This window comes from Peromyscus leucopus, chromosome 2 (genome assembly GCF_004664715.2).
Source record: "Peromyscus leucopus breed LL Stock chromosome 2, UCI_PerLeu_2.1, whole genome shotgun sequence".
NCBI lineage: Eukaryota > Metazoa > Chordata > Mammalia > Rodentia > Cricetidae > Peromyscus > Peromyscus leucopus.
In genome coordinates this window covers 57,577,703-57,605,666 of record NC_051064.1, presented here as the reverse complement: position 1 = coordinate 57,605,666, position 27,964 = coordinate 57,577,703, and the positions used below count along the sequence as shown (strand labels likewise).

General features: G+C 50.6%; 2 protein-coding genes across 5 annotated transcripts in view; both read left to right on the top strand.

The window, feature by feature from the left end:
• The window catches only part of Coro2a (coronin 2A), a 57,734-nt gene extending 54,751 nt beyond the window's left edge, over positions 1 to 2,983 (top strand). For all 4 annotated transcript variants that reach the window (XM_028882783.2, XM_037202592.1, XM_037202591.1 and 1 more), the window contains one exon: positions 151 to 2,983. In XM_028882783.2, coding sequence (XP_028738616.1) covers positions 151 to 282 — 132 coding nt within the window. In that variant the 3' untranslated portion in view covers positions 283 to 2,983. The remainder of the gene's footprint in view (positions 1 to 150) is intronic.
• A 688-nt stretch (positions 2,984 to 3,671) lies between these two features.
• Positions 3,672 to 26,414, top strand: Trim14 (tripartite motif containing 14). The gene is made up of 6 exons (XM_028882785.2): positions 3,672 to 4,020; positions 5,833 to 5,928; positions 16,273 to 16,506; positions 17,937 to 18,099; positions 21,498 to 21,590; positions 25,354 to 26,414. The coding sequence occupies exons 1-6, from the start codon at positions 3,811 to 3,813 to the stop codon at positions 25,887 to 25,889; spliced, it is 1,332 nt and encodes a 443-aa protein (XP_028738618.1). The 5' UTR covers positions 3,672 to 3,810; the 3' UTR covers positions 25,890 to 26,414.
• Positions 26,415 to 27,964: the final 1,550 nt, after the last annotated feature.

Sequence of the window (27,964 nt, the reverse complement as noted above, 5' to 3'; positions counted from 1 at the left end):
AGCAAGGCTTTTATGACAGAGCCGAGCTATGACCTGTCCCTTGATAATTTAACCACTCTCAAGTCAAAAAATCGATTGCGGCTCAGCCTTTGGGCGGTTGCCCATCCTGGCCACCCAGGTGACCTTGACCTCTGTCCTGTGCTTCCTCAGCTGCTGCAGATGTTCTACCGGCAACAGGAGGAGATCCGGAGGCTCCGGGAGCTGTTGATGCAGAGAGAGGTTCAGACCAAGCAGCTGGAACTGGAGATCAAAAACCTGCGGATGGGCTTAGGACATTTCTGAGCAGAGGTCTCCGCCACCCTTGCCCTCAGGGACATCACTAGGCTCTGTGGGGAGGTCCAGACCAAACCATAGGTCCCCGAGAAAAACCACTATTTCTATATTTTATACCAGAAAACAAACTTCTCAGTCGCTGAAAGAGATCCCAGTGGGACATGGTGCCGCTTTCCCGTTGCCTTCTCCTGTTGCGGTTGCTCCTGCCTTGGCTGGTTTAGATTGTACCCTGCCTTCTGCTGAATTCTGGTTTTAAGGGTTGGTGAGGCACTCTGACCTCCCAGAGGGGAAAAGCTTGGTAGAAACATCTGGAAGGACTAGATAGGTCAACCTGCCTGTGGTTTGTAACTCTGGTCATAGAGTAGGGGGTGGTTTCGGTCCATGGTCTCATTCTGACAGATGTTCCCCGTCTCCATCAGCCCACTTTGGAATATGTACTTTGACTGCTAAATTATCTTTTAGAAGTTTGAAAACCACTATCTGGATTAATTCCCTCGTTCTATAGGTGAGGAAGCTGAGGCCCAGAGAGAGAGGCACGTAAGATCTGTTTCCTGGCAGGGCTGGACTGAGGTCTTGTCCTTCTGGGTCCCCACAGTAGGAATCCACTGGTCTCTGACCTCAGCTATGTCCGGACTTCCCTGGTGACCTCTTGCCAAGTACTTCTCTCTCTGGTCTCAGTTTTTCCATCTGAACAAGGAGGAAGTTCCAATGAGCTGCCCACTCTGTGACTCGCCACCAAATACTTGATTTTGACCATGCCTGTGGGTGGATGACCTAGGCTTAATGAAGAAACCCACGCTGGTGCAGGGGCTCAGTCTGAGAGGCGTGAGCGAAGATGTGGCCCAATTCTAAACCACAGACAGGTGGCCACACCCATCCTTCCAACCAGAATCAGCCAGCTGGGGGTAGATAGTTCCACAGGTGGGGGCACCGGCCTGTGTCCATGTCTGTTGATTCCAGAGCCTGCCTCCTCCAGGGGGGCAGATGGAAACTTCCATCCAGGTTATCCGAAGGCCTCTGAGAAGTGGGGCTGTTGGGGGCACGGGGGAGCGGGGGCAGCGCGGGATGTAGCCAAGCCCTGTGACCACCCCCCAGGAAGGGCGCTGGTTGACTGCACTAGGTGAGAAAGTGGGAGCAGACCCCATCTGGTCTGAAAGCCTGTGCCCTCCCTTGTATGTCCTGTGCCCTGTTCTGAGGCTCTTTCTTTCGTGGTGGTCAGGACAGCAGCCCAGCTGGTGCCTGAGAAGAATTTGGAACAAACCTTACTTCCAAAGCTCTCCAGACACACACATCCTCGCTCCCCTCTGGACAGGCGATGTTTTCTCCATCGCACAGGGTCACTCTGGAGCTCAAGTGGGATTTGCAGGAGCCACCCAGATTAACAGACTTCAACCCACTGTATCTATTAGCATCCCTTTAGCTGGACATAGGATGACCGTCTGGTCAGTGAAGTCAGTGCTGACTTCAGTGGCAAGTGTGGCCCTCTGGACAAAGCTGCCCAGGTGACTTCAGTACAGTGGGGACGGAGACGCTTCGGGCTGGTCTTCTGCATGAGTAGGACAGTCCCAAGACTCCCACATGGCCCTGCCCCTCCCCATCGTGGCTGTCTGCACACGCCAGAGTCCTGTGCTCCATGCATCCATCATCACTAGACTGGGGCTCTATCCCCAACGGTGAACCAGCTGTGCTGGTCTTACTTGTCTTCTCGAGAGAAAGGCTAAGTCCCAGTCGTGGATGGGACCTGGAGCTCCTGGACTGGGGCTCCCTCCTTGCCTTTGTGACTAGTAGTACATCACAGTTTGTACAGCGCCCAACCCCACCTCCAATCCCATGTTCAGAAAGCAGGACAGCCTCAGAGTGAAGAAACCAGTCCAAAGCTGCCACCTATGTGTGGCTGAGGGGGAGATCCACAGAGCTTTCCGTCACGCCTCTGTACAGTCCCTCCCACCCTCACCCCAAGAAAAGCTCTCCCTACGGTAAGGGACCTAGACCCAGACCTCATATTCTAGAACAGGTCACAGGTGGCTATGAACAAATTTATTTGTTGTTTTTTCTGTGTTTTCTTTTTTTTACATCTAGAATAAATTATTTAAATTATTTCATAGCAAGGGAGAGGGATAGGTAATTTTTATCAGATATTTTTTTAAAGTCATCTTTTTTTTAAGATTATGTTTTTATGTTCTTGAGTTGATGGAACAAGAGTGCCCAGGAAGGCAGTGTCCACCCAGTGGCAGAGCAACCCCTCATCTCCGTAGTTCATGCCTTGGGAGCTTCCTTTCTGTTGACTCAGGAACTTAGTGTGGATGAGGAGAGCGCTTGGAGAGGATCAATTGGCGGGTACCCACCTTAGCTCTAGAATAATTCTGCTTCCTGGAACAAAACTTGAGGGCGTGCCCTAGAGGGAAACAGGAAGTGAGAAATCTATGCTTTTCATATGAAACCGTGCCTGAAGCCGTTTGAATGATTGTTTTAATGTTTCTTAAATTCCTTGTACCTTTGTAAAAAAAAAAAAATTAAATAAAAGTAAAAATAGATGCAGAATTGTGCAATGGAAGAATATAACAATCAACACTGGGTGGTAATTCCCCCCCTGTAATCCGAGCGCTTGGAAGGCTGAGGCAGAAGGATTGAATTTCAGTCCAGCCTGGACAAAGAGCGTGAGACCCTGCCTCAACCAAAATAATAATAAAACACCAACTTGATATTGCGATGCATGGAGATTTCCTTTTGTTAATTCGTCCTACAAGTACTGATTTAGCACCCGGTATTTGGACCAGGTACCCCTGCTGACAAAGTGGCGAGTAAGGTCCTAATACCCTTAAAGTGTTTTCAGTCGTAGTGAAGAGAAAGTGGGGGACAGAATGGGGTGTTGTGGTCAGGCTGCTCTGGAAAAGCGAAGCATCCTGAAGAAGGAGATAAGCCAAAACTCTGAAGTGGGTGGGTGGCAGTGAACAGCAGCTATGCCCCAAGCAGAGAACTGCAAGTTCCCTAGTCCGGAAACAAAGGGTGGACCACCCCCCCACCAGGGCGGGAGGGATCGGAGCATCTTCAGAATGTTAGCCTGGAGCTTCTTGAGGTTTCCGAAAAATCTGTCCCAGACTCCCAAGGCTGACCCCAGGGAAGGAGCGCTACAGAAAAGGGGGAAAGTGGGAGTGTGGGAAATGCGGGCCCCTCAGGGCAGGCCACACCTATCAGGCACCTCCACTCCAGCAGTTTGCCGAAAACCCCTAGACCAGTATCACCAAGTGGGGAGCCCACCTTCTACCAGTTAGCCCATCCAAGCGAGCCCCCCGCGTTCCCGTCTGTGGTGGCCGCCGCCTCTATGGGGCGGGAGAGTGGAAGGGTGCTGTGCGGCAGATCCAGCACTAGGCGGAACCAAGCATCGCTCCCCAGCGGGTCATCACCCTCCCCACCGCCAACCCCCTTCCAGCCCGTCCCTGGGAGTTGAGTCGCCAGCCCCGCCCCGAGCAAGGTTTCGATTCTCGCAGCCACCCCATCCGGCTACACTGCCAGAGACGGCCGCGGTTGCCACTGCAAATGGAGAGCCGGGCAGCCGGCGCGCCGGCGCCGGGGGCGCCGGTCCAGCCCAACGGGGCTTGCGGCTGGCGCTGCCCTGAGCACAGCGAACGCCTGGCTGAGCTCTTCTGTCACCGCTGCGGCCGTTGCGTGTGCACGCTGTGCCCGGTGCTGGGTGCCCACCGCGGCCACCCGGTGGGCCTGGCCCAGGAGGAGGCTGCGCGCGTGCAGGTGGGGAGATGCGGGGCGTTCGCCGCAGGTCCGGGCGGGCGGAGATTGAGCCTAGGAAGTAACAGCAGAAATAACGGACGAAGGAGCGCCAGCCCAGGTCTCACTGCCAAACCACATTAGGACCTGGAAACTTAAGGAGGCCCAGAGGTCCCCTAGGTGGTAGACGTAAGGTTTGGAGGCAGAACCCCGTGGAAGGGCAAAGGTAGCCCAAGCCTCCAGTGAAGCTTCAGAAGATTGGTTGGGGGTACTGAGAGGCTCAGGCTGGTCCTCAGATGTCTTTTACGGTTTCTGGTAGGGCTGCTCCCCGACGTTGCCGCCCGCTTAAAGAAAACCCGAGGTTTAGCGAACACAGCGGAGGGCTTAGGGTCCCCCGCCTAACACCCCACACCAGGGAGGGTGAAAGAGGGAGACTGAAAGTTTTAAGGCCAGCCTGTGCTACACAGCGAGACTATGTCAAAAGAAGCTGTGAGTGTGGAAAAAGAAAACAGTACGAGTGTGCTTCATGAAGCCTAGAAACGTCCCTGGACAGCGGAGTTCATAAAACGCCAGCTGGGGCCTGGACTGTTTTGCAAACTCCATAAGGCGGTCTTCCTGCCTTGAATCCGGCTCCTCCTCCTATGCAAACACACACTGGCCCCTCTCCCAGGCAGGCGTTAGCACAGTCTTGGGGTTATCTGTAGATAACCAATGAGCAGGACCCCACCAGGCAGACCTGACTCTTCGGAACCGGAAGGCAGGCTAGGCAGAACCTTCTGTCTCCACAAAGCTGATTTTATTATTTCTATCTCCAAGAGGTCTTTTGAACTCTGCCCGGCAGCACCATCCTTCTCTCCCTTGACTTCACCAACAAGCCTGCGTCTCTAAGATGAAATCAGGCCTGTAGGAGGACAGTTTGATTAGTGGAGTCCTGGGTTCATAAGAAATGCCCCTGCTTCCTTTTGGTACCTGTGAATGACTGTAATAATGATCCTCAGATACTGCTGCTTTGAAATCCAAGGCTATTTTCTAGAGATGTGGCCCAAGCATCTCTCTCCCTCAGATGTCCGTCTGGGAGTTCATCTCTCCAAAGCGTCCACAGATCCCTCACTCATTCCTCTACCCGTTTACAGAGCCATTCATTCATCAGATGCCCATTTAGCACAATGCCTTGTCATAAGTCAGATCCTGAATGGTCAGGGGGAGAATGGAAACAATGTCATGTGATAAATATCATAGGAGGGAGCCCAAGGTGGTGGTCAGTGAGGGCCAGAACAACAGATGGACCCTGAGGCAGGAAGTCAAGGAAGCCTTCCCCCGGGAAGCACCATTGAAGGGTAAGTAAGGTTTCCTGGGGTCCCAAGACAAAGTCCTGCGGCTGGAAGTGGACGGTTCAAACCAGAAGGCTGGGGTATCCTTGGGCCACCTTGGGCATTAGGTGGCTTAGGGGTCACAGTAGACGAGCATGAACCCCTTCCCTGCCCCCAGTTCCCTCTTCCAGTAAAGCCATTCACCACTGCAGCAAAGGCTTGTTGGATGTGAAAGTGTTAAAAAAAAAATAAAATAAAATAAACCCACGACCTGTACTGAGCGTGTGCTGTTGGCCAGGCACTAGGATCTCACGTCGTCTCCACAGCATCGCTGTGTACACAAGGTCTCGGAGAGAAAGGGACCCTGCAAACCGTCCTCTGACCTCCCCATGCAGGCTGTGGCACCAGTGCCCCTGCCTCCGCCCTGCAGATAAATGAAATGTGATAAGAAAAAGATAATGAAGGGGAGAGCAAGGATGAGAGCTTGAGAGTGACGGTTTTCCTTTCTCTCCTGCCGCTGTCGCAGAAACTCATCCAGGACTGTGTAGAGTGTTTGGCGACCAAGAAGCAGCAGCACGCTGACAGCATCACCCACTTGGAAGATGCTGGCGAAAGGCTCAAGGCAAGTGCGCCCGGCTCCCCTTCTCCGTCCGTGCAGATGGGTTCCCCCAGAATCTGGTCACCCTAGTGTGGAGCGCCAGAAAAACAAGGACTGACCTCAAAACAGGTGTCAGAGTTGGCGGGGCTTGGGGTTCTCTCTGAAAGAATGCAGAATTGGGAATTTCAGTACAAGATCACGAAGGAAGCGTGTGTGCAGGGGAGTGGCCCCGAAGGTCTGTTTGCCAGCTTTGTAGGGACTCAGCCTCTGCCCACAGCTCCCTAAGCAGCAGACCAGGATCCTCACCTCCACCAATGCCAGGGACCAGAGGAACTGGCCCGCCATCCTCCCACTCCCCAGTTGCCTTAAGAAAAGCAGAATATCTCCCAGAACAGGCAAGCAGTTCTTTTTTTTTTTTTTTTTTTTTGGTTTTTCGAGACAGGGTTTCTCTGTGTAGCTTTGGAGCCTCTCCTGGAACTCACTCTGTAGCCCAGGCTGGCCTCGAACTCACAGAAATCCGCCTGCCTCCACCTCCTGAATGCTGGGATTAAAGGCGTGTGCCACCACCACCCTGCTAAGCAAGCAATTCTTAAGGGTTTTGGTTGTGAAAAATAGAGTCAAAGTATAGTCCATAGATACACACTCTTAAGCCCTACCTCTTTATACAATGGTATTTATCTACTTGTTTACTTGGGGTTTTGTTTGTTTGTTTTTTGTTTTTTGTTTTTGTTTGTTTGTTTTGTTTTGTTTTGTTTTTGAGACAGGGTTTCTCTGTGTAGCCCTGGCTTTCCTGAAACTCACTCTGTAAACCAGGCTGGCCTCGAACTCAGAGATCTGCCTGCCTCTGCCTCCTGAGTGCTGGGATTAAGGGTGTGCCACCACCACCTGCCATAATGTTATTTCTTTCTTTTACTCTGGTACTGCAGATTGAACCCAGGGCCACACACATGCTAGGCAAGGGTTTTTCCGCCTAGCTATACATTTTCAGACTTCTCTTTACTTTATTTGAGGGGCAGGATGTGTCTGAAAATGTGAATCTTTTATTAAAATTGGAGTCTCTGCAAAGTCTCTTTTAAAAAAGCATTTTATTATTGGCATATATGAATTATACATGATGATGGGCTTCCTACATTTTCAGACACGTGTATGTATTTTGATCATGTTCACCCCATTTCTCTCCCCTATCCCCCTTCCACTGATTCCCAACTAGCAATCCTCTGTGTGTATGTGGGTACCAATGAGTTTAATTGGGGTTACATAAAGGAACATGAGTGATGAATTATTTACAGGAGCATGGGAAACATTTCTGTTTTGAGACAGGGTCTTATTAAGCTAATCAAACTGGCCTTGAATTTACTTCATCTTAGGCTGACCTTGAACTTGTGAGCCTCCTGCCTTAGCCTCCTGAGTATTAGAAATTACAGACCTTAACTACAGGATCAGTTGATTGATTGATTGATTGATTGGCTGACTGATTGAGACAGGGTCTCCACTACATAGGCCAGGATTACTTCAAGCTCACAATCCTCCTGCCTCAGCCTTCTGAGTTGCTAGGATAACAGGTATGCACCACCACCACCACCACACTAGAGTGTGGAATTGGCTCCCCAGTTGATAACATCCATTATTGGTCAGGATGCCACATGTCCTGGTGTTCTGGGGATCTTCACAGGTCACATCGGTGGCTCTAGCTTAATTATTAGTAGTGACCCTCCCTCAAGTCTTCAAGAGCAGGACTGGCTGGGCATGACGTCACCATGCCATCCCAGCATTTTGAAGAGAAGTTCAGCCCAAGTTTGAGGCCAGCCTGATCTACTACTGAGTTCCAGGCCAGGGCTGAATAGCAAGACTAAGTCTCAAAAAAAGGAGGGGCCAGCAAGAAGGCTCAGACTTGCTGCCCAAGTCTGACAAACTGAGTTCAAGCCCCAGATCCCGCAGAAGGAGAGAGCAGACTGCTAAAAGTTGCCCTCTCTCTCTCTCTCTCTCTCTCTCTCTCTCTCTCTCTCTCTCTCTCACACACACACACACACACACACACACACACACATGTCGTCACATACAGCACACACACACACACACACAAACACACACACACACACACACGTCGTCACATACAGCACACACATACAATAACAGTAAATGACACAGAAATTTTAAAAAAGCAAGCCTCTAGGCTCAAGAAGATAAGTCAGTTCAAAAGGACCTGGCAAGTGAACACAAGAAAGTGTCCCCAGGCAACCAGTGCGCAGGAGCGTCACAGGGAGCTGAGAAGCGAGTGTCAGCAACTCTTAAACATTTTACTTCAAAACAATTCTAGAGTCACAGGAAGCCGCAAAGATCTTATGGAGAAATATCCTGTTCCTTCACTTAAGCGCCTGAGGGTTATTTCTATGACACATATCTGTCCTTCAGGGCCAAGCATAGGATCTGACAGTGTCTGTGTCAGCCCAGCACATAAGATCTACATGCAGAGCAATACTTTTATTATTATTTATGTGTATTTGTGTGTGTCTGTGAACCATGTGTCTACATGGGTAGGATTAACAGCCGATAATAGACAACAGATAATTGATGACCCAGATTTGCTTTTCCAAAATTATTTAGGCTCCTTAGCTGGGTGTGGAAGCTCATGCCTGTAATCCCAGAACTCAAGAGACTGAAACAGGAGCTTTGGTACAAGTTTGAGGACAGCCTGAGCTACGTGGTATGTTGTAGGACAGCCTGGCCATACAATGTGGGATGATTCCGTCTCTGGAAGGAAGGGGAAAAAAAAATCCAGGTACTTATAATTCTGCAACATGGGAGGCTGAGACCCAAGGATCACAAGTTCAAGGCTAGCTTGAATGACATTATCTCCATGGTGTTAAGTCTCCATATCCATGACCATGGGATGCCCCTTGGTTTATTTAGGCCCTTTTCTTTTATCAGTGTCTATAGTATTCAACATATTCAACACAGAGTAGTCGAAATCTGTATGTTTTTAATTTATTTTATTTTGGTTTTTCGAGACAGGGTTTCTCTGTGTAGCTTTGTGCCTTTCCTGGATCTCGCTCTGTAGACCAGGCTGGCCTCCAACTCACAGAGGTTCACCTGCCTCTGCCTCCCAAGTGCTGGGATTAAAGGCGTGCGCCACTGCTTTAATAAAGCTTTAATTTATTTTCATCTGTGTCTGCCACATGTATTGGGTGCCCACGAAGGCCAGGACAGGGCATTAGAGCACTTGGAGCTGGGATTACAGGTGGCTGTGAGCTGCCCAGTATGGGCGCTAGGATCCAAATTCAGGACCTGTGCAAGAGCAACAACACTCTACCACTGAGCTACACCCCAGCTTTTGACACGGAGACAGGGCACAAACGTTCTGTTGAACACTGGCAGGCGTCATCTGTGGCAGATAGGACTGACTATTCTGGATTTAGAGGTCTAACCGAGGAAAGCTTTCTCTAGTTTGGAAACTAACTCGCAGGGCTTTGTAAACAGATCAATAAAGTTCAGATACCGTCCAAAGTCTATGCGGAAGCCAGTGACCCAGCCCATCACCACTCCTTCCCAGGGGATAAAGTCGTAGTTATCAATTTCCTGCCCACACCCTCTAAGGTTGTGTGCTTCCCTGCCTAGGCTCTTCAGGGGTCAGGGCATTCATGTGGCAGGGGTAACCTGGTTAGATGCAGCCCTAGATGTCTCCTCGTATTAGTACTGGACATGGACAACACAACACTGTTCTCTCCAAATCACCTGCATTTTGTGCAGGGAAGTTTATTTGTTGTTTGGGGATAGGGTTTTACCAGCCTGTGTCTTCCAGGTTCCCTTGTGTGTATGTGTACACGTGTGTTCATGCAGGTGAGTGTGTATATGTGTGATATGTGTGTATGTGATCGAGGGGCCAGAGGTCAACTTCAAGTGTCTTTTTTTTTTAAAGATTTTATTTATCATGTTCAGTATTCTATCTGCATACCAGAAGAGGGCATCGGATCTCATTATAGATGGTTGTGAGCCACCATGTGGTTGCTGAGAATTGAACTCAGGACCTTGTGTCTTCCTCAGTCACTCTCCTTAGTTTTCCAGACAGGCTTTCCCAGAGCTCCTGGCTTCAGCTGGGGTGACTGGCCTTTGAGCGCCAGAGCTCCAGTGGTCTGCCTGTCTCCACCTCCCCAGGACTGGGATTACAGGTGCCATCTGCCATTCCCAGCTTTTGAAAAAATTCATTTTTATTTTATGGATATGAGTGTTTTACCTTCATGCACGTAGGTACACCACATGTCTGCAGTGACCATGGAGGCCAGAGGAGGGCGCTGGATCTCCTGGAAATGGAGTTACAGGCTACTGTGAGCCACCACGTGAGTGCTGGGAACCAAACCTAGGTCCTCTGCAAGAGCAGCCAGTGCCCTTAACTGCTGCTGAGTCGTCTCTCCAGCCCACACCCAGTTTTTTATGGTGGTCCTGGGAACCTGAACTCAGGTCCTCACACTTGAGCAGCAAGGGTTTAATCCACTGGGCCATCTCCCTAGACCCTCTGCTTTCTTTCTTTGTTTAAGCGGTTTTTATTACGTGTGATTGGGGTGTGTGTGTGTGTGTGTGTGTGTGTGTGTGTGTGTGTGTGTGTGTAAAAGAATGTGTGAGCATGCCTGCTGCAGCTCACATATGGAGGTCAGAGGTCAGCTTTCAGACGTTGGGTCTCTCCTTCCACCGTGCGGGTCCCAAGGATTGTACTGAGGTGACAGGCTTGGTGACCACCAGCCCTTGTTTAGCCTTTGTTGTTGTTTTGCTTTTTTGTTTGTTTGCTTGTTTTTTCAAGACTGCGTTTCTCTGTGTAGTCCTGGCTGTCTTGGATCTCGCTCTGTAGACCAGGCTGGCCTCGAACTCACAGAGATCCACCTGCCTCTGTCTCCTGAGTGCTGGGACTAAAGGTGTGCGCCGCCGCTTCTCCGCATACTTTGATGCTTCCATAAATGAGTGGGAAAGTAGGAGAGAGAGAGTTGGTGTGGGTGAAGGCTGTTGATTGCCTGTTGGAGCGAACACAAGAAGAGACTAAGAGTGTGCAGCCTGTTAGAACTGAAAGGCCCATTAGAGATGCATGTCTAAGCCAGGCAAAATGGTGCGCCCTGTAGTCCAGGCCACATGAGAAGTTGAGGCAGGAGGATGGCTTAAGTTCAAGCCAGCCTCAGGAATGGTGAGAGAGACTCAATGGGAGCCGGCCCGGGGACATCGCCCTGCTGGGAGGCACCCCCTGCTGCTCCCTCACCCCTACCCCCTGCCTTCCCTCTGGTTTCGCTTCATGTTGATGTTGACCCGAGGAAGTCTGAGAACCTCAGCCTGCAGAGCCGAGAAAGGGCAAGAGATGGACCTGAGGCACACAGGCTAAGGCTGGAATAACTCCCCTCAGCTCCTGGCTCTGTGCCTTCATAGTCCCTGAAAGCTACAGAACCAGAACCATAACATGTGTCTGTGGACAGGTAGGTGACATGAGCCAACTTCTGCCAGACTGGAAATGGGGGCGTGAGGAGGTAGCCAGGCCTGTGCTGCTGACCTTGAACATACTACTGGCCTCCATCACGGCTGGGCACAGGCACACCTAACTAAATGGCCTGGGAAGGATTGGAGGAGGGCTTAGCTCACACCCTGGCTGCACCACCCCCAAAAGCCCCCAGCGGGGTTGTCCAGTCATGCCCCGTGTGCAGGAAGCAGCTCCCGGCCTTCTCCTCAAAGCCCCACCCCCGACTCCCACCCCACCCCCCGCCTCTGGAAGGAAGATGGGGTCACATAGCAGCTATCTTCCCAAGCACTAGATCCCTCGGGGCTCCCTGAACAGGGCTTCCTGGCTGGTCAGGTCCTTTCTTGCTGGTCGTCCTTAGGCATCTCTCCACTAGGTTCCGCAGGGGCTTACCCCCCACCAGCCCGCCCAGGCCAGCTCCAATCTCAGAAGTTCAGTGTGGGACACAGTTTCACTTTGACTCCAGGGCATCCAAACTGACAGCCAACTTCGTGGTTTTCCTCTCTGTGGGTCTCCTTCCTTCCCACTCTCCCTTCCTCCTCCGTCTTCCCCCCTCTTCCTCCCCTTCCCTTTCCCTCAGTCTGTCTCTCTACTTCCTCTCCTATCCCCCTCTCCTCTCCTCCTCCCCCCTTCCCTCTCTCTCTGCCTACCCCACCCCTGCATCCCCTACTACCCTGCACACTGTCCTTTCCTGGGAGCACCTTCTCCGCTGACCCTTCAGCAGCTCCTCCTGCCCCCACAGATACAGGGGAGTGCAGTGTCATTATTTGAGATAGTCTTTGTGACAAAATGGATCTTCGGGACTGCTTGGAACCCAGCTCAGCGGGAAGGAACAGTGAATCCTGCTGGTGTCTCTCCAAGGGCCTGCCTGGTTCACACTGTTGCCTCTAACACATCTCCGTCACTCAAGGCTTTGGGACATGCATCCTCCTTTCCATGTGCCAACCAGGCCAAGCTGCCTCCTTTCTGAGATCACACTGAGTCAGTCCCATTCAGTGTGGTACGGCTGTGGACGGGAACGTATTTTCTTCCCTTCCCTTGGTCATTCATCACAGATACATCAGAAGCCAGGTACACTGACCCTTTGCAGCCACGTTACAGATAAGGCCCTGGGCTCTCCAGCTGGCCCCAGAACCCAGTGACTGCTTAAAGCCTTCTGTAGGAGACACACGGAAACTCACTTCCCACCCCTTGCCAAACCATAGTTGTCCTGTCAAGAGAGCACATGGGGACATGTATAATGGCACTGGCCTGTAATCCCCCCACTTGGGAGGCAGTGGCAGAAGGATCTGTGTTTGAGACCAGCCTGGGCTACAGAAGGGTGACCTTGTCTTTAAAAATAAAAAGGGGAGGGGGTGCACCTCAGTAGCTAAGGGCTGGCCTGGCCTCTGCAAGGCTCAACCCTAGCACTGGAAAAACAAACAAACAAACAAACAAACAAACAACCCAGAGCCACGGGGAAGCCTGGTCCTTACAGGACCCACTCTGCTGTGTGGGCTGCACAGAAGTCTGGATGAGGGAAGGAGCTGCTCCAGTTTTTAGGCTTCATTTTTCCAGATGTTTTCTGCTTTCTTCATGTGTAAAGATAGGAAGGCATTCTCGTTTTTTTTTTTTAATTTAAATTTTGTTCTGTTGTACGGTGTTTTGTCTGCATGTGTAGCTCTGCACCACATGTGTGCCTGGTGCCCATGGAGGCTGGAAGTGGGTGACAGATCCCCTGGAAGCAGAGTTACAAGGGGCTGTGAGCCATCTTGTGGGTGATGGGAATCGAACGCAGGTCCTCTGGTCTCTTCAGCCCCGATGCCCTTTTAGAGTGTCAAATATACATACATAATGCTGACTCTTCAAGTGCCCTTTCTGGGGCATGACCTACACTTGCCTTGTGTGCAAATGTGACCATTATCTATTTCCAGAACTTGTTCATGATCTCAACTAGCCATTCTAGCTGGGTGTGGCAGCACAGCCTGGAACCTCAGGATGTGGTAGGCTGACGTGCTGTGGGGTGTCTACCAGAGAAGACTGCTCAGACGTGTGTTCAAGCCAATAGAAAGTAGCTTTGCACCTTTCCTGGAACTCACTCTGTAGCCCAGGCTGGCCTCGAACTCACATAGATCTGCCTGGCTCTGCCTCCTGAGTGCTGGGATTAAAGGCGTGCGCCGCCGCCGCCGCCGCCGCCGCCGCCGCCGCCGCCGCCGCCGCCGCCACCTGGCTCAATAGAAAGTCTTTATTGACCAGCCGGTGACTTCACTAGGTGTTTGGGATCCCTGTGTAGCCCCAAGCCTTTCTCGGGGTGAGCTTTCATTCTGGGTTGACATACTTCAGTTAACAAGAACAGTTAGCCAGAAGCAGAACTTCAGAAGCTAAAAAGCAGGTTAGCACATTTGGAGACGTTCCCAGAACTGTGGACTTAGGTGGATCAGGCTTTGTTTTCTTTTGATCAGGTGATGCTGTCTAGGTGCCGAGTTCCATGACCTGAATGGTAATTCCATCATGGAGTCAGTAGTGCAAAGGTCTGGGGGCTCTGTTCCAAAGGCAGGAGAGCTCTGAGTTCAAGGCCAGCCTGGGGTAGAGAGCGAGCACCAGGCTAGCCAAGGGGACATATCCTATTGAAAACAAACAAAGAACCCCACCTAGCAACAACAACAAAAATAATAGAGACTGAAAACAGAGCAGGAGACATGGCTCAGTGGCAGGTGACCTGAGTTCTGTTCCCAGCTCCTGGGCCAGGTGGCTCACAGCTACCTGTAGCTCCAGGAAATCTGATGTCTTTGTCCCCGACCTGTGTTCATACTCGTGAGTACATACCCACACACAGACATACACATACTATAATTTTTTTAAAAATCAACTAAAAAAAAACAGGCTATGGTGGCACACACCTTTAATCCCGGCACTCAGGAGGCAAAAGCAGGCAGATCTATGAGTCTGAGGCTAGCCTGGTCTAAAGAGTTCCAGGACAGCCAGGGCTATGCAGAGAAATCCTGTCTCAAAAAATGAAAGAAAGAAAGGAAGGAAGGAAGGAAGGAAGGAAGGAAGGAAGGAAGGAAGGAAGGAAGGAAGGAAGGAAGGAAAGAGAGGGAGAGAGAGAGAGAAAGAGAGAGAGAGAGAGAAAGAAAGAAAGAAAGAGAGAGAGAGAGAGAGAGAGAGAGAGAGAGAGAGAGAGAGAGAGAAAGAAAGAAAGAAGAAGCAGAAGACATTAAGCAGTCACCGCCCAGTCCCCTTCTTAGCCTCTGGTGACCTCTTCTCTACTTCCTGTCACTGTGTTGGCTTGTTTCTAGATATTTCTCGTAAAGGGAGTAGTGGTTTTTAATCTGGCTTATTTCACTTAGAGTTGTGTCTTCATGGTTCATCTATGCTGTAGCCCGTATCAAGGCATTCTTTTTAATTGATATGCATTTTGTATTGTATGATTTCAACATGATTTATATAATTAGCAAACTTGAGTGTGTGATACAGAAAACTGAGTCCAGCTATCCTCTATGTATAAATGCTTGCTCCGAGGCTGAGTACAGAAGTCTTTTGTACAGGTGAATACATTTTCTGCTCAGTCCCCATAAGAGAAGCAATAGTTAAGGCTTTTTGTGTCTCTCAGTATAATTTTATACTTTAACTTCGGTGCTGGGGATCACACCCAGGGCCTCCTGCGTGCTTGGCAAGTTCTCCACCGCTGAGCCACACTCCAGGCCCGTATGCGGTCTTTGCTATGTTTATTTTTAGACATTTTGCTATCCTTTTTTTTGGGGGGGAGGTATTTTGAGACAGGGTTTCTCTGTGTAGTTTTGGTGCTTGTCCTGGATCTCTCTCTGTAGACCAAGCTGGCCTCGAACTCACAGAGACCCTCCTGGCTCTGCCTCCCCAATGCTGGGATTAAAGGCGTGTGCCACCACCGCCCCAGCCATTTTTTTATTTTTTTCATACAGTATATTTTGATCAAATTCTTTCCTCTCCCTCAGGTCCTCCCATATCATCTCCAAAGGTTTTGTTTTTATTTTTGCTTTATTAGACAAGATCTCACATAACCAGGCTGGCCTTGAACTACCCATGTAGTTGATGATGACCTTGAGTTCTGGTCTTCTATCCTCCATCTTTGGGGTGCACCACCATATCCTGTGTCCCCAAGGCATGCTGCACATTTGGCAAGCTCTCAACCAACTGTGCTAAATGCCCAGCTGGCAGAGGACCTTTAAGCTGGGACATACCTGCAATCATAACACTCAGGACAGAAGCTGATGTCGAAGAATTAGGACTTAGAGGTCGCCTGGGCTACAAAGAAAGACATTTTTTAAAATTTATTTTTATTTGATGTGCATTAGTGTTTGGCCTGCCTGTATGTCTGTGTGAGGTCCCCTAGAACTGGAGTTATAGACAGTTGTGAGCTGTCATATGGGTGCTGGGAATTGAACCCAGGCCCTCTGGAAGAACAGTCAGTGCTCTTAAACACTGAGCCATCTCTCCAGCCCCTAGAAAGACATTTTTTAACCAAAAAAAAAAAGAAGAAGAAGAAGAAGAAGAAGAAGAGGAGGAGGAGGAGGAGGAGAAGGAGGAGGAGGAGAAAGAGGGAAGAAGGAAGGAAGGAGGGCAGGGAAAAGGCTCTTCAGCTGGTGTGGTGGCACACACCTTTGATCCCAGCACTCAGGAGGCAGAAGCAGATGACTATCTGTGAGTTCAAGTCCAGCCTGGTCTACAGAGTGAGTTCCAGGACAGCCAGGGCTACACAGAGAAACCCTGTCTCAAAACTATTTGCCAGTGCTTAGGAAAACTTTATCTTTTATGAGTAGCCTCTTGGTTTGACAGGCCACCTTGCTAGACTCACTTTGTAGATATTTTCGGTTCTAGACTTCCTGACTGACAAGTGTATTGTCTACACTTTTTTTTTAAAGGCTTATGCAGACTCAAGTAAAGATTGGCTGACACAGAAGTTCACAGAACTCAGATTACTCCTTGATGAAGAGGAAGTACTAGCCAAAAAATTCATCGATAAGAACACACAGCTCACCCTCCAGGTGTACAGGGAGCAAGCAGAGTCTTGCAGGAAGCAAATTGAGGCCATGGATGATTTCTCTACTAGGGTGTGGGTCATCAGCCTGGAGCCCAACCCAGTCCAGCTGCTGCAGGTACAGCTGGGCTTTCTGATCTTACAGCTGCCACCAGCTACCCATAATGCACCTGGGTCACTGTGGCATCAAACATGGTCTTTACACACCGGGGAACAGCACAGGGGTTTCCCTGGCTAGTGTGTAGACTTTATTGCCACCACACAGGTGGTCAGGGAGTGTACACTATTAAGATAACTAATATATATCTTGAACTACAAATAGTCCTAACAGTACCATTTCCCAGGGCCCCCAAATTGCAAGCACTTTGTGAATTATCTTAGTGTTTTATTGCTATGAAGAGACACAATGACCATGGCAACTCTTTTTGTTTGTTTGTTTGTTTGTTTTTGTAGCCCTGGTTGGCCTGGAACTAGCTCTGTAGATCAGATTGGCCTCTAACACACAGAGCTCCACCTGTCTCTGCCCACTGAGTGCTAAGATTAAAGGTGTGTGCCACCACTGCCTGGCTGACTGTGGCAACTCTTATAAAGGAAAACATTTAACTGGGGCTGGCTTACAGTTTCAGAGGTTTAGTCCATTGTCATCATGGCAGGAAGCATGGCAGCGTGCAGGCAGATACGGTGCTGAAGAAGTAGCTGAGAGTTCTACATCTAGATCCAAAGGCAGCAGGAAGACTATGAGACACACTGGGCCTGGCTTGAGCATCTGAAACCTCAAAGCTCACCCCAGTGACACACTTCCTCCAACAAGGCCACACCCACTCCAACAAGGCCACACCTCCTAGTCCCTCTCAAGTAGTGCCACTCCTTGATGACCAAGTATTCAAATATATGAGCCTATGGGGGCCATTCTTGTTCAACCAACACATGAATCATAGCTCAAATATTTACTAGAGATCTGTAGTACAGCTTCTGGGAGGTAAGATGTGGGGCTAAGGGAAGTAGGACTCACTGAAGCTCACACTCTGGTAGGATCAGAACCTGGGCCTGGTCAGGGACAGTAAAATATGCCTATAATCCCAGCATCTTGGAGGTAGAGGTACGAGGGTCGGGAGTTCAGGGTAAGCCTAGGCTCCATAAAACCCTGTCTCAACAATACAAGATAAAACAGAATGGAACCCAGGTCTGCAAAGATTGAGTGCATCTGCACTGAGGCCGACCCTCACAGTGGCCTGGACTTTAATGCCATGGCCTGGTTATCCTCCTTGCTCAGGCCCTCCGAGGGACCCCATGGGAAGGGAAGGGAGGGGGGAGGAAAGGGAAAGAGGGGGAAAGGAGGAGGAAGGGGTACCAGCAGCTCCATTCACCTCCTATCTCAGGCTGCTGCACAGTCTCCCCAGGGCACTGCTATGTGCTACAGCTCATCCTGACCACGGTGGCCAGGCAGAATGGGTCCCGACTTGCTGCGTTTCTTCTTGGGTGTGCAGTAGAGGCTAGACGCAGCTTGCAGCCCCTGGAGCCATCTTGACCCTGTGCCCGTCTACACAGGCATATATAGCCAATAAGTCAGAGATGGGACAGCAGATGAGGCCCTCGGAGCTGAGCCACCCGGTGCCCCTGTCCTTCGAGCCGGTCAAGAACTTCTTTAAGGAGTTTATGGGAGCCATCCAGGACACTTTACAGACACCAATGGACACTCGCCTGAAGGAAAGTGAGTTGCCTACAGACTTGGAGTCCTTACTCCCTGCAGCCCGTCATGGTGAGGGACTCAGGGTGGCAGGAGCTGGAGGCAGCTGGTCACATTGCATCTGCACCCGGGGAAGCAGAGGGAGATGGGTGCTGGTGCTTGGCTTGCTCTCGCCTTTCTATCCAGCGTGGAACCCCAGCCCATGGAGTAGCATTTCCTACGATGGCCCCTCCCATCTAGAGACTCTCCTGAAGATCTCCCCAGAGATTTGTTTCATGACGACTTCAGCCCCAGCAACTTGACAGTCATAAACCAGAGAAGCGGAGGCAGCGAACAACTGAAGTCATGGCTTTCCCGCATGAGGATGCCCTGGCTGGGCAGTTAGGGGCTCCTGGCTTAACGCCCACCCCACCCCACCTCCAATACTTGGAATGAAACCTAGGGTCTCAAGCATGCTAGGCAAGCACTCTGCCACTGAGGCACATCCTCAGCTCTCTTTTTATTTTGAGAGAGTCAAGTTGCACAGGCTGGCCTTGGCCTTTCAATCCTCCTGACTCAGTCTCCCGAGGAGATTGCAGGTGTGTGCCACCATGCCCCATGCCAACTCATCCTTATCAACGGACGCCACCTCTGCCTTTCCGGAGCCGGTGGCCCGCCTGCCGCTCTCCAGCCACCACTTCCAGGGTCTGCTCACACCAATACCTTACTGGCTCCTACCCTTCCTTCCTCTTGTGCCCAGGGCAGTCAACTGTCCCTGCAGGTGGCTGACACAGCTGTACACACACCAGAGGCCTTTCTACCGACTCCAGCTCACTCCTCTCTCTGTCACCTCACCTCTGCCACCTTGTTCCACGTTTCTTGCTCAGCCTGCTTTCTTATGCCACCCAGGTCGGCCTGCCCAGGGGTAGCATCACCCACAGTGGCCTGGGTGCTTCCACATCAATCGTTAATCAAGAAAATGTCCTCCAGTACCAGGCATGGTGGCACACACCTTCAATCTCAGCAATCGGTGTGTGTGTGTGAGGGGCAGAGGCAGACAGAGCTCTGTGAGTTCCAGGCCAGCCTGCTCTACCTAGCAAGTTCTAGGACAGCCAGGGATACACAGAAAAACTGTCTCAAAAAACAGAGAGAGAGAAAGGGAAAAAGGAAATGTCCTACAAACTTTTCTACAGGCCAGTCTGATGGTGGCATTTTCTCAGCGGAGGCTCCTCTTCCTGGATAACTCCATCTTGTGTCAGTGTGACAAAAAGTCACCAGAATAAGAAGCTCAGGGCTTTGAGAGTGACGGGCAGAAGGAAGTTTTCTAGAGTCAGGGGAGAGAGAGCCCCGGGAGATGTTTGAGCTCCCTGGTGATCTCATGTGACTGACTCTAGCATTCTGAGAGGGGTGAGGCCTTTGCCCAGGTGATGAAGGAGGCCTTGTGGACAAGACCCAGGCAGGGGTCCCCAAGGAGGTGTTTCCTAAGGGGTCCTCTTGCTGGAACAACCTCCCACATCTGCTCTTCTGAGATGAGAACTGGACCTCTCTGCAGGCTTAGCGGGGCTTTGTGTGTGTGATCAACTTTACCCTTTTGATGCTTTATTAGTAGCGTATATTAATTATACATAAAAATAGGTTTCATTATGACATTTTCACACATGCACATATTTTGGCCATATCCTCTCCCATTTCCCCCTCTTTCTTTCTCTCTCTCTCTCTTTTTTTTTTTTTTTTTGTTTTTGTTTTTGTTTTTGTTTTTGTTTTTCGAGACAGGGTTTCTCTGTGTAGTTTTGCGCCTTTCCTGGAACTCACTTGGTAGCCCAGGCTGGCCTCGAACTCACAGAGATCTGCCTGCCTCTGCCTCCTGAGTGCTGGGACTAAAGGCGTGCGCCACCACCGCCCGGCTTCTCTCTCTCTTTTTAAGATTTATTTTTTATTTTATGTGTAGGGGTGCTTTGCCTGAATGCTTGACTGTGCATGCACGCAGTGCCCGAGGAGTCAAAAGAGGGCATAAGACCCTCTGGAACAGACGGTTGTGAGCCAGCTTGTGGGCGCTGGGAATCAGACACAGGTCCACAGCCAGGGCTCTTAATGGCCGAGCCATCTCTGCAGGCCCCCATTACCCTCTCTTGCCCCCTTCCATTCCTAATGATTCTCTTCTCTGCCTAACTAGTTCTCCCTTCGGCTTTCGTGTGTGTATGTGTGTGAGCGTGTGTGTGTGTGTGTGTGTGTGTGTGAGCGTGTGTGTGTGAGTGTGTGTGTGTGTACCAATGAATTTAGTTAGAGCTACTTACAGGAGCTGCTTTGGGGAAGGCTGCCTCCAGTGCTGTCCTCCAGTGCTGTCCTCCAGGGCTGTCCTCCAGGGCTGTCCTCCCTCCAGTGCTGTCCTCCAGGGCTGTCCTCCAGTGCTGTCCTCCAGGGCTGTCCTCCAGGGCTGTCCTCCAGTGCTGTCCTCCAGTGCTGTCCTCCAGGGCTGTCCTCCAGTGCTGTCCTCCAGGGCTGTCCTCCAGTGCTGTCCTCCAGGGCTGTCCTCCAGGGCTGTCCTCCAGGGCTGTCCTCCCTCCAGTGCTGTCCTCCAGGGCTGTCCTCCAGGGCTGTCCTCCAGGGCTGTCCTCCAGGGCTCTCCTCCAGTGCTGTCCTCCAGTGCTGTCCTCCAGGGCTCTCCTCCAGTGCTGTCCTCCAGTGCTGTCCTCCAGGGCTGTCCTCCAGGGCTGTCCTCCAGGGCTGTCCTCCAGTGCTGTCCTCCAGGGCTGTCCTCCAGTGCTGTCCTCCAGGGCTGTCCTCCAGGGCTGTCCTCCAGGGCTGTCCTCCAGGGCTGTCCTCCTCCAGGGCTGTCCTCCAGTCCTCCAGGCTGTCCTCCAGTGCTGTCCTCCAGTGCTGTCCTCCAGGGCTGTCCTCCAGGGCTGTCCTCCAGGGCTGTCCTCCAGGGCTGTCCTCCAGTGCTGTCCTCCAGGGCTGTCCTCCAGGGCTGTCCTCCAGTGCTGTCCTCCAGGGCTGTCCTCCAGGGCTGTCCTCCAGTGCTCTCCTCCAGGGCTGTCCTCCAGGGCTGTCCTCCAGTGCTGTCCTCCAGTGCTGTCCTCCAGGGCTGTCCTCCAGGGCTGTCCTCCAGGGCTGTCCTCCAGGGCTGTCCTCCAGGGCTGTCCTCCAGTGCTGTCCTCCAGTGCTGTCCTCCAGTGCTGTCCTCCAGGGCTGTCCTCCAGGGCTGTCCTCCAGTGCTGTCCTCCAGTGCTGTCCTCCAGGGCTGTCCTCCAGGGCTGAGAGCTGAGACTGGCCCCTGCTGCCACCAATGAGGAGCTGTTGTGTTGGGGTCTGCCCCCCCCCCCCAGAGTTTGTATCTTTTTCTAAGTTTGCACGTGATTCTTGCTCCTGCTCTGTCTCGCTTTGCGTGTTTGTCTGTGCTGCCGGCCTGAGCCCCGGCGTTCACATCTCCCGATTCCTTACAGACGTCAACTGCCAGCTTTCGGGCTCCTCCAGCACCAAGCCAGGCACCTTGTGGAAAACCAGCTCTTCACCCGAGAGATCACTCTTCTTGAAATGTAAGACCCGGGAGTGGGGGAAAGGGGTTGGGTGAGGAGCAAAGGTAGAGGAGGGACAGGAAATGAGCCCCCCTCCCCACTTCCTGTTAGGAGACTTGTTTCCAAACAAGGTTTTAAAAATATTTTTGCTGGGTGTGGTTCCATACTTTTTTTTTGGGGGGGGGGGGTTCAAGACAAGGTTTCTCAGTGTATCCCAGCTGTCCTGGAACTTACTTTGTAGACCGGGCTATCCTTGAACTCAAGATCTGCCTGCCTCTGCCTCCCAAGTGCTGGGATTAAAGGTATAAACCACCAAGGCCTGGTGTCCATACAATTTTTAATCCCAGTACTCAGAGGCTCAGGGAGGAAGATCTCAAATTCTAGGCTAGCCTTGGCTATAGAGTAGGTGTTAAGCCTCAAATTTGGTTCAGATGGCTAACTGAGGTACCTATTAAAATATCAAAGCAGAGCTGGGCAGTGGTGGCGCACACTTTTAATCACAGCACTCGGGACGCAGAGGCAGGTGGATTTCTGTGAGTTCAAGGCCAGCATGGTTTACAGAGCAAGTTCCAGGAAAGGCTCCAAAAGCTACACAGAGAAACCCTGTCTGGAAAAACCAAAAAATAAAAATAAAATAAAGCGGTATTATTATTATTATTATTATTATTATTATTATTATTATTATTATTTGGCATAGCTAGAATATATACAACATGGTATCATGCTAAACATACTTTTTTTTTTAAAGATTTATTTATTATGCAGACAGTATAGTGTTTTGTCTGCATGTATGCCTGCATGCCAGAAGAGGGCACTAGATCTCATTATGGATGGTTGTGAGCCACCATGTGGTTGCTGGGAATTGAACTCAGGACCTCTGGAAGAGCAGCCAGTGCTCTTAACTTGTGAGCCATGTCTCCATCCAGCCCCCATACATACTGTTTTATAATCTGTTTTCATTTACTGGAAAATTGTGAACCATCTCTTATTTGTTCCCCTAAAAATTTATAGAAGTAGGAGTAGAGAAATCTCAGTGATGGAATGCTGGCCCGATCGATGTGTGAGGCACACCTGGGTTTAAATTCCCAGCATCACAGCAAGTGAGAGCAAGAAGGAGGAAAGAGAGATAAAGAGGAAGACAAAGGAAATTATATGTGTAGTGCAGGCATTGTGAAGAAAATTAGAGATTACAAACAAAAAGAAAACAGCCATCTCCCAGGATAACTTCCATCAGCGTTTCCACAGATTGCTTCTTCAGACATTTAAAAATACTGTGTTGCCAGGCAGTGGTAGCACACACCTTCAGTCCCAGAACTCACTGGGGAGGCAGAAGCAGGCAGATCTCTGAGTTCAAGGCCAACCTGGTCTACAGAGTGAGTTCCAGGACAGCCAGGGCTACACAGAGAAACCTTGTCTAGAAAAACCAAAAAAAAAAAAAAAAGAAAAACAAAAACTAAAAATTGTGTCAGGTATTTTAAAGCAGCACCAAGTTACAACCTTTTGTAACTTTATGTGATAGTATAGCAACCATGCGCCATTTCAATAATGCTCTTTCAAAGGCCACCGAGTATCAACACATTAATTTTCATCAAGACAAGCAGTTTTTACTCATTACTTATGCTTACAATAACCCTATTTAAAGCTGCTGTTACATTCTACTCTCTTCTTTATCTTCATTATTCTGTTTGTTCATTTTTGAAACAGGGTTTCACTCTGTAGCCCAAGTGAGTTTCAAACTTAAATCAGGTGGGCCTACCTCTAAACCATCAATTTTCTCTTCAATTAGTGAATGAGTGGATAAATATGCCTTATTTTCTGCATATATTCAGGAGTAATTTCTCAAAACGGAATCAATGAGCACATGTTTTTAAAAGAAATGTTTGAAAAATAAAATGCACTCCAAGGAAATTTCCTGCAAAAGGAAATGTTACTTCACCTCCCTCAGACGGAGAAGTTGAAACTTCTAGAAGTCTTCCTCGTGACTCCTCATTTACTAAGCCAAAAGGACGGCTACTGTTCCAACTTCTAACTCTTTAGCCTAGAAAAAGCCAGCCTCAGAGTCTGGAGAGATGGCTCAGTGTTTCAGATAGCCACTGCTCTAGTGCAGGATCCCGGAGTCGGTTCCCAGCTCCCACATGGAGGCTCTAATGCCAGTGCGGGGCACCTGTCGCCCTCTTCAGACCGCTACAGGTACTGCACATGTTGCACTGTGATGGACATTAAAAAATACTCATGCCTTTAGCTAGAGTTTTCCTGCCTTGCCCACAGTCAGGACAAATCTCTGTCACCCGCCAGTCCCACAGCGGCAGACCCAACCAAGTAAACACAGAGACTTATATTGCTTACAAACTGTATGGCCATGGCAGGCTTCTTGCTAACTGTTCTTATAGCTTAAATTAATCCATTTCCATAAATCTATACCTTGCCAGGTGGCTCGTGGCTTACCGGCATCTTCACATGATGCTTGTCATGGTGGCGGCTGGCAGTGTCTCCTTTTCCCTTCCTGTTCCCTTAATTCTCCTCTCTGTTAGTCCCACCTATACCTGGCCACTGGCCAGTGTTTTATTTATTGACCAATCAGAGCAACAGATTTGACATACAGACCATCCCACAGCACATGCCCATAAAAAAATAAGATTTCAGGATCACCACTGAAATACGTTTGATATGGTTCAAGAATATGCCAGTATGTTTTAAAAAGCAGATTGCCTAAGAATATGCATGGCACGATACCAATACTAGGACCAAGCATAACCCTCAAAGTTAAGGGATAAAAGGGACATGCAACCGAGTCCTAAGAGTTATGGGATTTTCTATCTTTCTTTCAGTTTTTGAGACAGGGTCTCTTTGTGTAGCCCTGGCTGTTCTGGAACATACTATGTAAACCTCGCTCGCTATGTTGGCCTCAAACTCACAGAACCGCTGCCTCTGCCTCCCCAGTGGTGGGATAAAGGTGTGCTCCACCTTTCTCGGCAGTAAGTTTTTTGTTTTTGTTTTTGTTTTTGTTTTTGGGGGGGTGGGGAGGGGAGGGTCGGTTTTGGTTTTTCAAGCCAGGGTTTCTCTGTGTAGCCTTGGCTGTCCTGAAACTCACTTTGTAGACTAGGCTGGCCTCAAACTCAGAGATCTTCCTGCCTCTGCATACCGAGTGCTGGGATTTGTTTTTGTTGTTGTTGTTTTTTTGTTTTTGGTTTTGGTTTTTGGTTTTTCGAGACAGGGTTTCTCTGCGTAGCTTTGCGCCTTTCCTGGAGCTCACTTGGTAGCCCAGGCTGGCCTCGAACTCACAGAGATCCGCCTACCTCTGCCTCCTGAGTGCTGGGATTAAAGGCGTGGGCCGCCGCTGCCGCCGCCGCCACCACCACCACCTGGCTTACTTTATTATTATTATTATTATTATTATTATTATTATTATTATTATTATTTTAATTAGCAATAAATTCCACAATCCAAAGTCAAGCCGTATAGAGTGTGTAATAAGCCTTCTATCACAGCACTTGGGAGGCAGAGGCAGGTGGATCTCTGTGAGTTCGAGGCCAGCCTAGTCTACAGAGCTAGTCCAGGACAGGCTCCAAAGCTACAGAGAAACCTTGTCTCGAAAAAACAAACAAACAAGCACCACCAACAACAAAATAAGCCTTCTATCTTTCCCTCTGGCCTGGCCCAATAGCTTCGGATACCTACCCCAGGCTGGGGATCAGGACAGGAAAAGGGATGGAGTGGGCGGGGCCTCGTGGGCTCGGGGCCCCGCCCACCTTTCCGACGGCAGTCTCTCCCGCTCCCTCCGCAGACGCCCGCACGCCTACGCTGGACCCGGACACGATGCACAGTCGCCTGCGTCTGTCGACGGACGGACTGACCGTCCGCCTCGCGCTGCTGGGCCGCCTGGGGCCGCGCCCCACGCCACAATTCGACGCCCTGCGTCAGGTGCTGGGCCGCGACGGCTTCGCAGCCGGACGCCACTACTGGGAGGTGGACGTGCAGGAGGCGGGCGTGGGCTGGTGGGTGGGCGCCGCCTACCCGTCGCTGCGGCGCCACGGGGCCACCGCCGCCTCCCGCCTGGGCTGCAACCGCGAGTCGTGGTGCGTGAAGCGCTACGACCTGGAGTACTGGGCCTTCCACGACTGCCAGCGAAGCCGCCTGCGGCCCCGCCGCGACCCCCACCGGCTCGGCGTCTTCCTGGACTACGAAGCCGGCGTTCTGGCCTTCTACGACGTGGCGGGTGGCATGAGCCATTTGCACACCTTCCACGCTGTCTTCCAGGAGCCGCTCTACCCGGCCCTGCGCCTCTGGGAGGGGGCCATCAGCATCCCCCGGTTGCCCTAGGCGAGCATGCTTCCTTTCCCAGGCTAGTCTACAGGCTTCGTTCAGGCAACACCACGCTGCCCGTGTCTGGGACACCATCATGCAGCGCCTAGAGCCTCCCGGCACACAGTAGGCACACAGTAAATTTCAGTGAAAGTTTCCTAACAGAGGCACTTCATCTCCTTAAAGGCCCCCATTTGAGCCCACTGCTCTCCAGCCACTTAAGATTGATTGCCCGGGTCACCTCAATCCAGAGCACTTGAAAGGGTTCCTCGTCTCCTGCCCTGCATCCCTCTCCCATCTTCATCTTCTACACTAAAACCAGGGTGAGCAACCTGAAACTTAGCTCGGTCTCTTGAGAGGTACAAGAACAAAACAGGAAAGCCTTTCTCCTTAGCCTTCCCAGCCTGCTCTTTGATGGCCTACCCTGGCAGTCTTTTCAAACACGCTTCAGTCAGAAGCTAGTTCACAGCTTTGCACCTTTTTTATTTTTATTTTTTTTTTTTATATTTTAATTTTTCCCCGAGATAAGGTTTCTCTGTGTGTAGCTTTGAAGCCTGTCCTGGATCTTGCTCTTGTAAACCAGGCTGGCTTCGAACTCGGATCTGCTTGCCTCTGCCTCCCCAGTGCTGGAATTAAAGGCGCCCGCCGCCGCCAGCCAGGCCAGTTTTGCATCTTAAACCATCTCTGCTGGTCTCACTCCTCAGGTTTATCTGCCCCAAGAAGCCACCTCCCCTCCCCCAACAAACAAACAAAACACCTACGAGGCTGTCATTCCAGCTGCTTTCTAAGAACATCTGTGTTCTTTCCTTCCAAAAACGGTTTGGAAAGTACCCTTCCCGGCAAAGAATGATCAGGAGGCATCTACTCACAGGAGGAGGAACTATCGAGAATGGCCCAGAGGTCGACCTGACAGGACATAGCTAACATGGGAGATGGTTACTTGATACTACATCGCCTTCATTCACAAGAGACCAAGAGCTCTTCCCACACGCGCACCACTGCAGGGTCCAAGCCCGGCCTCTCTTAACGATTGTATCGAGTGTTGTTACACGTAGTTGCACACGCACACTTGATCCTTACATCCCTCCAAGGTGGGAAGTGATCCCACTGTACACGTGGCAGAGTCGGTACACTTGCGTCTGTTGACTGGCCAAGATAACGGAAGCAGTGTTGCAGTCAGGGTCTGCGCTCCCGCCGGGCTGTACTGTGGACATGGCGTCTTCCTCTCAGTAGTAGCTGCCTCAGGTTTTTGTTTTTGTTTTTTTTTTTCACCTACTTCCTTGGGCCGAACCTACCTCTAGATTACTTTCCCTGGTCTCTGAAACGGGTTTCACACCCTTCACAGGGATGGGATTGTTTTGAGAGGCTGTACTTTGAGTATAAAGCACAGAGACTGCTTCTGGGCCAAGGTTTGTGCTGACTGAAAGGCTAGTTTCCCATCAGCTGTGTGGCCTTGGGCAACACACTTTCTACTGTGACCCCCACCTGTAAAATGTGAGTTACTGACGGGAAGCTCAAACGGGCCAAAGCTAATGAAATCGCCTTAATAACTGTCGGGCCAGGGTCTGTTAGCATCTCCCGCAGATTCTCCCTTGTACCTGTCAGAGTGCTGGACCATGGACACCCGGCAGCCATGTTCTTGAAGGTAGAAAGCATGTGTCGTGATGCTCTTAGTTTCGCAGAATTTAACTCAAAGGTGAACCACAAATTATCTTCCCATGGTGCCTGGGCTAGAACCAGTGGCCTTGCACATCCTAAGCGTGTGTTCCATGGAGCTATACTACAGCCCCAGCAGATGGTTTTTAAGAAAAAGGCTTAGTCCAGGCCAGCCCTGAGGGAAATGGAGGAGACAGCTCTGTCTCAAATGTCCAGCTTCAAGGGCCAGGGAGTGTGGGACTTAAGAATGTTCTGAGCCTGGGCTAGGCAGGGGCTGGCTCTTCAGAGGGTTCTCAGGCCTCCTGGGGCCACTTGCTGTGATTTCTGGGCACTGTCTCCCAGAAATGCTCATGTATCATTTCCTTTGGGCACATGGTTTCAGTCCATGTTGACTAGAGACAACCATATTTTTAAATGACAAGTTTTCTAATATATGT

What these genes read in the sequence shown, in the direction of transcription:
- Trim14 (XM_028882785.2), top strand. Translation starts at nt 3,811, where the DNA reads ATGGAGAGCCGGGCAGCCGGCGCGCCGGCGCCGGGGGCGCCGGTCCAG. An exon ending in ACCCAGTCCAGCTGCTGCAG is followed by an intron (nt 16,507 to 17,936) that starts GTACAGCTGGGC and finishes CCGTCTACACAG; the next exon opens with GCATATATAGCCAATAAGTC. An exon ending in GGACACTCGCCTGAAGGAAA is followed by an intron (nt 18,100 to 21,497) that starts GTGAGTTGCCTA and finishes GATTCCTTACAG; the next exon opens with ACGTCAACTGCCAGCTTTCG.